General features: G+C 40.9%; 1 protein-coding gene across 38 annotated transcripts in view; it reads right to left on the bottom strand.

The window, feature by feature from the left end:
- BAZ2B (bromodomain adjacent to zinc finger domain 2B) overlaps nt 1-14,396 on the bottom strand; it is a 185,074-nt gene that overhangs the window by 20,810 nt on the left and 149,868 nt on the right. For all 38 annotated transcript variants that reach the window (XR_015945800.1, XR_015945801.1, XM_088676890.1 and 35 more), the window contains 5 exons: nt 8,340-8,480; nt 7,412-7,666; nt 4,459-4,673; nt 3,903-3,977; nt 127-370 (listed from right to left, as the gene is read on the bottom strand). Coding sequence is in view for 36 of the 38 variants with exons in the window: in XM_088676890.1 (XP_088533016.1) it covers nt 127-370; nt 3,903-3,977; nt 4,459-4,673; nt 7,412-7,666; nt 8,340-8,480 (930 nt within the window). In the remaining 2 variants the exon portion in view is untranslated. The remainder of the gene's footprint in view (nt 1-126; nt 371-3,902; nt 3,978-4,458; nt 4,674-7,411; nt 7,667-8,339; nt 8,481-14,396) is intronic.

Below are 14,396 nucleotides of genomic sequence, written 5' to 3'. Positions count from 1 at the left end.
ACGGCCAATAATCATGGATGGTGAAACTGGAATCCAACAACACCTGGAGGGCACTATGTTGGCTAAAATTGGTTTAAAACCTAAACACATGGATCAAGCAATTGAGTAGGCATTAGAATTCGTCACCTCATCTTCGCAAAGATCTGCTTTCTTCCCTTTCTTGTCATCCTTGTCTTCATCATCCTCATCATCTTCATCGGCTTGATCATCACTGTAGTCATCGTCGTCGTCGTCATCATCGCTGTCTCCTCCCTTCCGTCTCCGTTTTCTGCCTGGCGTGGGTGTACCCAATGAATGCTGCTCTTCTCCCAAATCACTTCCTCCTGTAACATCTCTCTTTCCTGTTTTCTTGGCATGAATGATTCTAAGCCTTTAAACACATGGCAGATAAATGGTATTACCAAATGTTGCTATAGCATACGGAACTCCTCCACACTTCACCAAGGGCAAGTCATATGCTCCTGTTATTTAGCAACTTTCAGTTGTCTTGTTATTTGCCACCATTGGCTCAGCATATGAGAAAAGTAGTTCACCAACATGGATTCCTATCTGAGATGAATATTTACTCGGTGCAAACCGAAAAATCTTAACTGTTCTTTGACGTGAATGTTCGGGATACAGAAAGCTTCTCGTTCTTCAAAATATATCTAACCCTTCACTGAATGTTTTAGCTCTGTTGTGAATTTTACTACATGTACAAAATCTTGCATAAAGCACTCCAGGACAAGAAGAGGTTTCAACAGCTGTTCCTATTAGCTGAAGAAGCAACTCTTTAGCTGTGTTCCTCTTTTCATCCATTTATAAATCTACATCATTTTCTTTTTTTAATGTACATTTTTAAAGTCAACTCGTGTTAGAAAGGTTATAAAAATTTGCTTATGCACAGGTGAGAATAGCACTACATTTGAATGTGGATTATTTGAACACAAAACTTTCCCCAAGTGTTTGTATTCTAATTGACATAATTAAGCAGGAAAGAGCGTTATGCAGGAGGCTAATCTTGAAGCACTGTGGGCGGCAGAAGCCTTAGTTTCATTTTTTATGAAACAAAATAAACTTACATACCAGTAAGTACAGTTGTAGTAGCCCTTCCTCATCTCTTACCCTACAAAACAAGATTCCATACAGCAGATGTTATAGCTCTAGCTACCAGGAATCTATCAGGCAAATATACTGAAACAACCTAGGAGGTATTTTAATAGCCAGGCCAAATATCCATTTGTAACATTCTAGCATAAAATGGAATTTGAAGAGATATGAAAATGTGTGTGCTTGGAAAAGGGAAGGATTTTAGAAGGAAGAAAAGGAAAGGGGGAGAGTAAGAATCAGGGTGGCAAAAGTAGGTAAATTATGAGAAACCAATGCTGCTATGAATTTTGCCGTCTCTTATTCTTCCTTTCTTCTCCTGCCTTAACAAAACAGTATTCCATACAGCAAGTAGAAATGAAGCAGTGTGGCTGGCTTCTTAAAAAGTAGCCATGAAGAAGCCTATGATTTAAAAAGGAGCCAAGCCTGAGGATGCTCGTCAGTTTCTAAAGTGTAAATAAATAATCAAGGATGGCTTAGTGCTATTCTTAATAAACAGTTCTTAATAAACTGTTCTCCCAGTCCGAAATACGAACTAAAAAGAACAAGACTATCATTCGCAGACAGTGAAGCTGCTTACAGTTTATTGTTTATTTTATTTTATTTTAAAAACAGTCCATGCAAAGAAATGTAGGCACCTCAGGTGTAAACATCTGCATCACTGTTATTGCAGAACCAGACGATGTGGCATTTCTGGTCTTGCACTGGAAAAGCTGCTGGAATATTTAAGGCTTAGATTACAGGTTTTAGGACTGGACAGCGAGCTTGAAGATTTTTTTTTAATCTGCAACTTCAAAACTCATTAATTTTAAAAAATGCATGTGTGAAGGGCAACCCAGTATGAATTATTCTAGTCTTCTAAATAGGTGCTGCTGACTTCTTTGTTTGAGTTGTAACAGCTATGAGTACACAGATTTTGCCTTGTGGCAAAGAGGCAAGTATACAAATTATGCCATCCGTTGACTGAGAGCCAGAATGTAATGTTAAAATAACACGTTTTTTCTTCTGCTAAAGCTAAGAACTGAAGACAACGTGTAAAGGTACAAAGGAGCACTACAGCATCCAGGACACAAATGAGGCTCCCTAGGAGAAAGGAGATTCTGACTAAACATCAGGATGAACTTTCTAACAGAAAGAGGTGTTCGACAGTGGACCAGACTCCCACGAGAGGTGGTGGACTCTCCTTTCTTGTATATTTCAAAGCAGAGGTTGGATGGCCATCTGTCATGTATGATCTAGTTAAGATTCCTGTATTGCAGGGTGTTCGACTAGATGATCCTAGACTAGATGATCCAGGGTGTTGGACTAGATGATCCTCAGGGTCCCTTCCAACTCTACCATTCTATGATTCTAAGTCATGTCTCAGAACAGGACATGACTAATTTTTTTAAAAGGTAGTGATCATGAGGTAAAAACCAATTTGCAAAGGGAATTCCTGTTGAATAAGTAGGAGTCCTGAGCTCAGCCACACAACAGTTAAGACTGAATGGAGAAGGAAGGAAGGAATTAAATTGTCATGTATGGTGGGTGGGGGTGAGGAGAAAGCTAAGGATGATGGTAACTAAGAAGGAAAGGTTTTTAAAAAGCAATGTTTATATAGGATTGTTTGCCAACTTCTTGAAAGGAAAGCCAAAGGAATGAGAGAACCATGAACTCCCCACCCCACCCAGAAATCTAGTACTTACAGGAAAAAGAAGACTAAAAGTTGCCCCTGAGGTAAGAGACAACAAGGAGGCCTTTTCCCAAAGTGGGCTGCTGGGAAACATCAAATTTTCATTTCCCCACGGACAGAAAGATGGAATTTATATAGTATGGGTCTGTAAGGAAGCTAATGACTGGACACACCCTACAGACACAACCATGAACCCTGCATGAATTGGGAGCCATTACTATCAGCAGAAGTTCACATATTTTTCTTCCTGAAATTATTTTATGTCTCTTTTTATTTCTTCTATTTCTCTCCCGTTGTTCTCCTTTACTTCTTCCTTCTTTCTTCTGAGGTGCATTAAGGGAGGAGGGGAAGGTAGAAAAAGGATTAGAGACACAAAAGCATTGGAAGCCAAGGATTCAGTAAGGACTCCTTGCTTTGCTAGACAAGAAAGAAAAATGACTGAGGAAAAGGAAATGGAAGCCTGGCTGTGCATACCCACATGGCTATGCATACCTCCTGCGATTCACAGTCATTTCAACTTAAAATTCTATGGTAGATGGAGCTCTTATACTTGCTGTATGGAATTTTGTTTTGCATAATGGAGAAAAATAGGGGGCATATATTCTCATCTTTTATAACTTGGCAGTTTATGCTTAGCAAACAGATACAGATTACCTCAGTAACTGAATTTTCCCCTAGGTGTACCACAGGAAATACTCAGTTTATATAGCAAAATCTGAGGTAATTTTAATTAGTTACATGAATGATTTGCAAGTTTTTAAAGGTGATTAGAGATTAACAATCTGGCCCTGCAAATCTTCTTTCACAATGAAGGTTCCAATCAGCTTCTACTAATGCCAATAATAATTTGACAGCTCCAGACATCTTCAAATGAGAAGTGATCTTACTTCTTAAAAAAAAAATAAGCAAAATGATGTTCTTCTCATTCTGAATCCTCCTAATCAACCAAACTTCATATGTCTTTAATGGATTGTGAAAGATAAGCCATGGGCCTTTTAAAAATAATTTCACATCTTAATTTAATAATGGGAGTTACTAAAAGTTTTTTTCTTTATATCACACGATTCCTGTCTCTGGGACTACTCTGTATAACAAATTTAAATGAATGCAAAATACTGGAACATTTAAAAGAAATAGCACTTACTTCCGAAGTTTGCCTTCAACCATCCACTTATCTCTCCTTAAATTTGACATATAATCTATGTTCTTATCTATTTCACTGTTAAAACAGAAAAAAGTTTAATTACTTAGATAATTGAATGATGTCATCTATTTTAAAAAATGTCTCAAAGGGCACCTCACTATACACATAGGCTTACTACATATTACATGTATCAAGAATAAATATTATAGTTGGTTAGTTAAAATATCACATTGGTAAACAAGTGTGATGCCCTGACAGGGTTTCGTTAGTTAGATAACACTTACCTGGCTGCTACAGAGTATTTAGAACAGGCGTGACAAACCTGTGACTCTTCAGATGTTGTCTGTCTACAACTTTCATCCCTGATTATTGACCAATGATGGTTAATGTAAGTTGGAGTCCAAGAACATCTGGAAAACCACAGTTTTCTCATCCCTAGGTTTTGAGGTTCAAACCTTTAAATACACCTTATGAAAACTATTGCCGATTTGTTGTTATTTCTTTTCTTGTTACCAGAATCGAAATTTAAAATTCACAGCATGCACAAGGCACTTACCTTATAACACTTTTGCTACATGCTAACTCATTAACAAGGAAGGCAAGTACGGAGGCTTTCTGAGCCGGCGTGTGCGCCTGAAAAGCTTTGGTTTTCAAGCTCTCTGTGAGTTCAGTCTGCCCACAATGGCCTTCCATGAAAATCTGCAAAATTTCAGATACGTTGTCTCTGTTGATGCCAACATTCAGCAAATGGTCCCCAAGGATCGTTTTGGCCTGAGAAAGAAGTGTGCTCATAAAATAACTGTTCAGAATGGCAGCATAAATGCATTTTTGTTATTTGAAATCAAGAGGAAATAATGCTAAGCCAGAGGCCAGGGGCACCACTATCCATTGACACCCCCAGATTTCTTAATTATTTATTTAGCTAGTTTGTTTCCTCTCCACAGTTTGCTCACAGAGCCGAGAAGCTGGTTTTTAAATTTAAATAGTCATTTACTTTATATAAAAATGCACACACTTTTTGAATGAAAGTTCCTTCCCTACACAAAAGCAATTTATACATTCCTCCTGTTGACTTTAACAGTTTGGGGGTTTGTGCAAAAATTATTGAAAGGAAAGAAGCGAAGAGGGGGATGAATGCTTGGCAACAGCTCCATTCATTGGCTCGTAAAACTCAGGATTGATTTAAAAACAAAAACATGAGTTTAATAACCAGCTTGAGGGGTCACATGAGGAGGGGACAGCTGCTCAAAGGAAAGTCTCTGAAAATTTCCAGAGAATACATTTAGGTAAATCTTGATTGCAATCATAACCTTAATATGAAACCAATTCAGTGATAAGAGACAATCTTATGAAGCAATGTCTGGAATAACTTTTGATAAATGGATATATAAGGCTTTAAGAGCTAGATTGTACTCACCCCTGTTGAAATCTAGAGATGAAAGCAGAAATTGCCTTTAAACGTTAATAAAAACAGTAATCTATTCTTTGATGACACCTGACGCCCAGAACTGGTGCGAATTACAGAAAACGAGGCGACTAGGAATTCTGCACTACCATGCACCCATAGCACTCACTAGATCAGTGATGGGCAACCTTTTGAGCTTGGTGTGTCAAAAGTCACCAAAAAACCGAGCATAACTTGGATGGTGTGTCACTTCGAGAAAAAAAACCCATAATTTTGCGATATTTATAGTTTAAATAACAAAAATGTATAATTGTAATATATAACTGTAGTTAATAAACCAAAAACTAATTATTTAACCAAACCAAACCCCAAACCCCTTATTTATCACAAAGTGCCCAGAGTTGTTGAGCTTTTTGGGGGGAGCTGCTGACCAAAGTTTTGGAGGTTTTTTGGGGGGTGCAAAAGTTGCTTTGCTTTTGGGGGGGGATGTCCCAAAGCTGCTGCGCTTTTTTGGGGGGGGGGAAGAGAACAGAAATAAATGACAAATAATACCTCCGCTGGAACTAACACACAGCACCAACATAGTCTGCCAAAGCGCCAAAAAACCCAGCACAGAACGGGTTAAAAAATGAACACTTTTACACCCAATCATAGTCTGCCAAAGCACCAGGAAAAAACAGCACAGAAAGGGTTAAAAAACCAATATATGGCTACCAGCAACAACAACAAAAAAGGATCCAGGTTTTAACAGCGGAGACAAGCTGTAGGAGGAGCGGGAGAACAAATGGGGAGGGGGAACAACAACAGCGCGAATGGGCCAATGGGGCACGTGCCAGCAGTGAGGGCTCTGCGTGTCACGTCTGACACGCGTGTCATAGGTTCGCCATCACTGCACTAGATTCTTGGTACTGCATTAGGTGAAGGAACAGGGAAAGCAGCTGCCCCAGATCAAAGAACACGAGAAAAGCCCCACTGAATCAGGCCAAAAACATATATATATAGTGCCCGGCCAGAACTGCCTATGGGAAGCCCGCAAGCAGGTTTTGGGTGAAAAATCGCAGTGACTTCAATAGGGTAAGTGAGCAAATGGTTGTAGCCTCGTTTTATAACAGAAATGCAGCAGTGGCAAGGGGGGGGGAGAGGGTAAGTGGCTGTGGCACTCTCCCTTTGACGCCACTGCCCTTCACCAGGGCGGGATGAGGCAGCAGTGAGGCTGGGGGAGGAGCTCTGGATTGGCAGCACCAGCGCCCCCTCATTTATCCCACCCCATCCTTGTCTCAGCGAGTGGCAGCATCACTGTGACCAGGAAGAAGCCAGAGCTAATTCGCCTCCCCACATCCCTCCTTCCCCCCCCTGCCCCACCATGCCGCTGTTGGATAAACGTTTACACTTCAACTGGCTTTGGCAGGCTGTGTGTGATCAGCACACCAGCTGAGCTCTCCTCAATTTCTTGCTCTCACTAGCAATTTAGTAAATTGCAGGCCATGGAGAAGGTACGATGGATAAGTTTGTAAGGAGATAAAATATGATCAAAACAACAGCAGTCTCAATTCTTTGGGGGGGGGGCTGTAGGATTGGGGAAACCCAAAGGTTTCCATTAATAATGTTGTTGTTTTTAAATAAAAAACCTATATTGTTTAAAAAAAACCCACTAAGTGGGGGTGGGGTAGAAATAGAAAGCAGTAACCTTGAAGAAAGCATGGCTGGCTGGCATAGCGAACTGAGCACCTGCCACACTGTAACATTTTGTTGCAGGTCCAACTTGTTCTAATGAGAATACACTTTGTCATTTAAAGATGGCCCTGATGAATCGCTTGATAGCAGATGAAGAGCTAAACCTGCTTTTTAGGCAGTGCCACTTCAGGATATAGTTGGGACTCACATGACCGAATGCTCCTCCATACAATAAATAACTACAATTACTACAAATTACAATTACTACAAAATTACAATTACTACAATTTACTACAAAATCTAGGATTTTGAAGTGGTGCAGCCCAGACACACATTTATATCCTCCTCTTCTCTTTGTGAAACCTGGGACATGGATTTCCCCCCCCCCTGTCTGTCTCACACCAAAGTTACCATAAAGAGTATCCATTACCTTGTATCCTGCTATCAGTCCTGGATCGCAAATCGCAGCTGAGAGCAGCCTCACAAGCAAGTCTTGCACTTCTCCCATGCTGTCGCCTATGTTCAACAACCCCTCTTGAAGGACACTTAAGCTAGGGACATCCAGGTTCACATCAAAGCCAATGACTTTACCAAAGTTGCGTAAAAACTGCACCACCATGAGACAGTCTGAAAAAGTACTTCCGGAGAGAACCAGGCCCGGGATGCGAGGCAACTCTGGCAAAGGCTGGAAAACAGAGAAGTGTCACCTTGAATGAAAACCGCTTGCAAAGCTAATGCAAAGTAAAAATCTAAAAATAAATACTGTTTCCCTGAGGTATCGTGCAAAATAAGCTAATCCAGAGAGAGAGAGAGACAGACAGACAGACAGACAGACAGACAGACAGACAGACAGAGGCACAGACAGACAGAGAGATCAGAGAAGTTGCAGTATCTGTAGTATCAGGCCAAAAGCCTGTCTAATCCAACACCTTTTTTCCAACAGTGGGACAACTGGATGCTGCCTTTGAAAAGCACACAAGCAGGAACGACGGAAATAGCTGCAATGCAAACTTTTAAAGAGGCATAATGGAGGCTACTGGAGAATTCTAAAAGAGCTGGCTTGGCAAAAGTCTGCTAAATAGGCCACCTGAGGTCCAAACATTAAAACATCCACTGCTGATTAATAATAAAAAAAGACGAAGAATACCATTGTCCTAATATTTACTTTAGAATTACAATTTGAATGTAGACCACACTTGAAATAATATTATCAAGTAATCTAAAGTAAAAGAGGAATGGTTGGAAAGACAGCCACAGTAAGAAAAATTAATTATTGTAACAATGGCAGATGAGGGAAAAGAGGAGCAACATAAAAAGGGGCAAGGAAGTAAAAAGTAAATTTACATTATTCTGATTACCTTCTGGTCTGCTAAGCACATATCTTCATTAGGCTTCTTTAGCTCCTTAGCCATTTCTAATTCCAATCTTCGCTGTTCCAGTTTACGCTCTTTATTTAATCTCTTTTCATCACGTTTCTCTTGTTTTAACCGCTCCTTTTCCTTAAATAGCACAGAAAGGATAGAAAATTAAAGCCGCACATTCTACTTACAAAGGAGCAATTTAAGAACTTGAAAAGCAGTAGTTATACAATCTTAATAATCACTACAGCAATTAAACCATGTGGATTTAGAATAAAAGGCAACACACACAAACCCCAACTTTTTTTTTTAAAGAAGGAAGAACCATCCTGAGGGTTAGATGATCTGCAATACTGCTTTTTCGAGTAAATGCCCATGTTTGCAAGAGACACCCATTTCTCTCACAGGACTTTAAAGAGTCAGTATACAGATGACTTGTCCAATGCTAAATTTCTGCCATTGCTCAGTAGTGGTCAGCTCTGGAATGTGCTTTCAATGTCATGAATTAATCCTGTAGTATGTAAATGACATAAACAAGTGGCTCATGAATACTTAAGAGTGTCTTTCTCTCACTACTGGAGAACCCAAGCCTGTTCCTAAATCCTTAGGAGGTTTCCCAGAGTTATGTAGCATGGTGACTAGGGCAAGTTTGGGCCTCAGCAACTCTTCTTTTTGAATAGATTAAACTAACCAACTAACTAACTAACTAACTAACTAACTAACTAACTAACTAACTAACTAAACTAACTAACTAACAGTGGCTGAGAGGGAGAGAAAAGGTAAAGGGACCCCTGACTATTAGGTCCAGTCGTGACCGACTCTGGGGTTGTGGCGCTCATCTTGTGTTATTGGCCGAGGGAGCCGGCATACAGCTTCCAGGTCATGTGGCCAGCATGACAAAGCCGCTTCTGGCGAACCAGAGCAGCACACGGAAACGCCATTTACCTTCCCGCTGTAGCAGTACCTATTTATCTACTTGCACTTTTGACGTGCTTTCGAACTGCTAGGTTGGCAGGAGCTGGGACCGACTAACAGGAGCTCACCCTGTCGCAAGGATTCGAACCGCCGACCTTCTGATCAGCAAGCCCTAGCCTCTGTGGTTTAACCCACAGCGCCACCTGCGTCCATGAGAGGGAGAGTACTTGTGCTCAAATGAGTGATTGTTCCTTATGTAAAATAGAAAGAGTGTATTTGCTACGCAGCACAGAAGTACACAGATTTTTCAACCCTTGAGGCTACCAATCATGGGTATATGCCCAGAGATTTGCTCCAAAAGAAGACAAGTATTCAAAAACAAGAAATGCTTAGGATACATTCTTGCATCCTAAGGTGTTCTTGTGCAGTGGATGGGTGGCAGCAGAAGGAGGAGGAAATCTTCTCTTCTGCTGCAGCTCCTAGAGAAAGATGGCACCCTGTTTTGAAGGAGTGGATTTCCAAGGTACAATGGTGTGCAGGGAGCTGTAGAGGAAAGGGAGAGGTGGGAAAGGGCCATTCTGTGAGTTAGGATCCAAGCCACTGTCTTAATTTACTTTTTGGGGGGGGGGGTGTCGTTTCATGTTGCCAGGATTCCAGCTCGTCGTATGGGCAACTATCAGCCGTTAACAGATCTCCACAAAGCCACAAGAAAGATGGCAGAAATACATGCAACAAAGATATGTGCAGAATGAGACCCAGAAACTGCTTTAGAACAGACACAGGCAGATTGGAATAGACTACTAAACAAGACATCTGAATCAGTGCCTCATGAAATACAATCAAATGAATTCTTACCAGACAGTATAGGGAAAAAATATTTTAAAACAATTACTTGATTTGACTGATCCTGATAAGTTTTACTAAGGATAAAACAGAGGTGGTTGCAGGTGGTCATATAATATTGTGGCTTTTGAAATAATGCAGAATAATATATTTGTTCAGCTAAGTCTTCCTCTCACTGCACTGACTTTTCTTGCCCATATTATGTGTCCCTCACAAGGCAAACAGTGGATTCAGGGGGACAGCAATTTTCATGGAAACCACAGTGCAGGGGCCCAAACATAACTCACCGGCGACTGCAATTTAAATAATAAAAATGAGGCACTTTGAGTGCGTTCATAGATTTAATGTATTATCAATGCCATAAAGGAGGAAAATACACAAATAACTTGTTCATTTTATCTACACAAGCAGGGGGTGGGGGTGGGCAGGGCAGGAAAATAAGTGTTCTTTCCAGAGGGATGGGATCTACAGTGAGGAATGTAAAATTATATTGTTTGTTTTAAGACAACACAGCATTATGGAAAAATATAGGAAATGCAAGGAGTGCTCTGACCAATTGCTATAAAACTTTACAACATCTATGACTGTAAACCCTTTCTGCCAGTGCATTTGCAATATTACTTCTGGTATATGGTCAATGTTTTTTGCCTTTTATGATGCTGCTGGGTACCTTAGATTTTTGTTCTGGGCTTAATTAAAAGTGAGAATCTGTTTTCTGCGACAGTGACTTGCACTCAAATTTAAAAGGCATAAATTTTAAGATACAAGGGAATACTGGAGGACGCAAGGAGAATAAAAGAACGCTAATAAAGCAGAAGTTTACACAAGGCAGATACAAAAGGAAAAATCCCCACAAATACTGGACAGCCTGGCAGAAGATCAAACCATGGGTGCATTGCAGAAACGCGCACATTTGTGTATTTACCACCCTTCTTAACATTTATCCCAGGATGCTTTCCAAAGCAAATTAAGAAAAACAGCATAAAGATATAGAATAATCAAACCAACAACAACAAAGATATAGAATCTATAGAATCAACAAAATCAACAAACAAATAACACATGGTGGCAATTTTAACGCCAGTTAATAACCAACTGATGGGCCTTAAGACATGTGTAGATGTCACTATACCAGTGGAAAGGAGCTTTTTCAGTAGGGCTTTCAACCTGGCTAGCACTCCATATATGCCAAGAGAGAGCGAGAGCTCCACAGTCTTAAATATACCTCCACAGGCTTAAACATACCACCAGTAGAATGCCGTTGGCAGGAAGGCTTGAAAGAGGGCAGGGTATTGAGGTCTAGGATCCACAGGATCAAACAGCTCGCCCCCACCCCACCCCATTCTCCGCAAAAGGCCAAAATACTATGCTAGCTCTGCAGCTGCTGTAGCAATTTCCCTCTCATTAATATCAATAGCAGGGGGAAATGGGGGGAGCCCAAAAATGTGGCGCACCCCCCCCCCATTTTCTGCCCTAACTGGACTGAGCCAGGAAGACTTAGGAAGTGGTGGCTCTTCCACCATGGGATCTCTCTCGTCACCACGCATTCTGATATTTCCATCCTCTGTCCAATACTGGCTGTGACAATGGGGTCTGGGCCACTGGGTATATCTTACGAGCAGGGTTGCCATCCTGCCCTCAGGACTGTGGGTGCCCGCTGCCACAACAATCCACGTCCGAGGCTCCCCCCCCAAAAAAAAGGGTACTTCGCTGGCTGACTGCGGAGGGAAACTGCTTCTCTCTTGGAGGCAGCGCTGCTGCCGCCTGCCGGCTTTTCTCGTGCTTTGTGGGTGCTCGGCCCCCACAATTATATAATTGTTGGTTCCCAAGCAACCACAGCCCCTTGGGAGTTGGCTCCTATGCTTATGAGACACAGTAGATCTTGCTTTTCCATGGTCTACTGTATAAAGAAATATTGCATGGCAAAGGTACAGTGTGCAGGAGGAAATAGTCGTGGGGAGAGTCTGGGCAATAGATGCAATCTATAGGTGCATTTGTGCATGTCCTCAATACCTTACACTAGGGCACACTGGGTAGAGAAGAATCACGCCAATTGGATTGCAGTGTAATTTATATTACCTGACTACCAAAACACTCGGCTTGCAAATAAATACTGCCACTTCTTTGTGTTGCTCCAAGAAGGTGCTGTGCATCTTAAAGGCTCAGGAAAACACATTTGTTGGCTACACACAACCTGCAGGTCCTACTGCACTCCTCACCCCCCTGAGGTCATGCTATTCTTTCACCATTGTGCTGGGGAAATGACATTTAATCATCTGCAGTGTTACTTACACCAACTTCAAATTAATAAAACATTCTTGGCTCTCGCACTCAATTTTATCGATTTTAAACGGTCAAAGTGTATACGCAGAACACTTAAAACTGAAAGATGGGTTTTGTTAAGTAAAACTAGGCCTGGAATCCCGCATGGCATGTTCAATAGGAAACGAGGTAATATAAATCTTTAGCGATGCTGGAATATCCAGAGCGCAAGAATCACCCGGGTGCTGTGAATTTAATTCTGCTTTCAAACTGCTTATTAGACAACTTGTGGAACCTGAGATACACTCCCATATTATGACTGCCTACAAAACTGCTGACAGAGCTGCTTAGTGATAAATGCATGTTTAACAACCTTTTGTTGTTTATTGATCCTCTGAGAATTGGGGTGGGGGGAACCTATAGCATAATGATGATATTTTGCTATGCAGTTTTAAGCAAGTAAAATGAATTTAAGTTTGTATTTGCTATTGTCTGGAATTTTAATGGCTAAAATAAGAGAACTTGGGACAGCCCCGAAAAAAATACCATATATAATCATGGCAACACAGCCCATGCCATAAACCACTCAAATAGTCCACAGTTTCTCATGATACTACCAATACAGAAAGGAGGCCATAGTGGATGTCCTACTGGCAGGCATAGTGAGATGTACAGTGTCATCAGATTGGGCCTTCTCAGCACTGGCACCCAACGGAATTTCCTCTCCAGGGAGTATGAGTAGCCCCTTCACTCTGGGGAGAGTGGATTGTTCAGGTCAACTTATTATGAGGACCACTGCAGCATTTATGAAATGGTTTGTATTACTGTTATTTTAACACATTTGGATTGCTTTCTAATTAATGTTTATCATAGGTGCCAACTCCCTGAGGCCCTGGGTGCCTGAGCATCCACAGTATTCCCCATGGGCCAGGCACCCACAAATTTTGGTGCTGGGGCAATGAATCCTGCATGGCTCCCATGGCCCTGGGCACTCATGGTCGCGGGGCCAAGCTGACACACCTGATGTTTATTATCTATTTGCTTCTGTGGTTTTAAATGGGAATTTTGGTTGTTTAATGGATTTATTGCAAACCACCCTGGGATCGCAGGGTGGATAAACGATGGAATAAATAAATATTGTCCCATTTCACTTCGCTCGTTATTAGTCATTTGCAATTGGAAAACTTGAGATATTGATTTATCACATACCATCCCTCTTTATAAACTCTGATGATTCCTAAGGCACTATCTCATAGAAGGTTACCTCCACTATTATTTAAAGTTACACACAAGAGAATGCACAGCACTGAGCAAAAGCAGGGAAACACCAACATAGTGCAGGGCTCTGGCAATGTTTAATCTGGCCCTGTCTACACAATCCAAAAGCCTGCTTGAATAGGTACTTCAAAAGGTATGAAACTCCCTTCCATTTTCAAAAATTAAAGGTAATAATTTGGGGTGCTGTGCTGAATACATCTTTCACAGTTGCTAAATATTTTGTTTCAGTTCAGTTTAGTCCTTTCTGGAGTTCAGTGGTAAACCACCTGTTTTGCTTCCAGGCACCTGAAGTTAAAAAGTTCAAGTAGCAGGTGATGCAAAAGACCTTCCTCCATCCAAGACCTGGAAGAGTCACTAGGAGTCAGAGTAGACTGGGGGTTTCTTTAAACATGTCCTCTGTAAAGCTATAGCATTACTAGATTTCCCTTACAAGAGGACTCAGAAAAAAAATTCCACTTGCTCTTGTTTCAGACGAGGGAATTGGCCTGCTACTGTTTCTTTTGAAATCTGAAAAGCTTTGCTGAATCAAATTTTATCTGTCTCATGCAATTTAAAAACATATCTGAATGGATTTTCCCCCTTGCTGCTTTTCACAGAGCTGATATAAATTCCTTTTAACTGCAAACTGTTTAGTTATATGCGATTTTGCTTTACTTAATCATCTCTATTTGCAATATGTCCAATTAGATTTTTTACAGAGATTTGATTTGAAAAAATAACAATAATTTAAAAATGAAGTTGTGGAGTTTTTAAATGCTG

The sequence above is a fragment of the Zootoca vivipara genome, chromosome 1 (genome assembly GCF_965207765.1).
Source record: "Zootoca vivipara chromosome 1, rZooViv2.hap1.1, whole genome shotgun sequence".
Taxonomy (NCBI): Eukaryota; Metazoa; Chordata; class Lepidosauria; order Squamata; family Lacertidae; genus Zootoca; species Zootoca vivipara.
The sequence above is the reverse complement of the archived record's forward strand: the minus strand, read 5'-3'. Positions and strand labels throughout refer to the sequence as shown.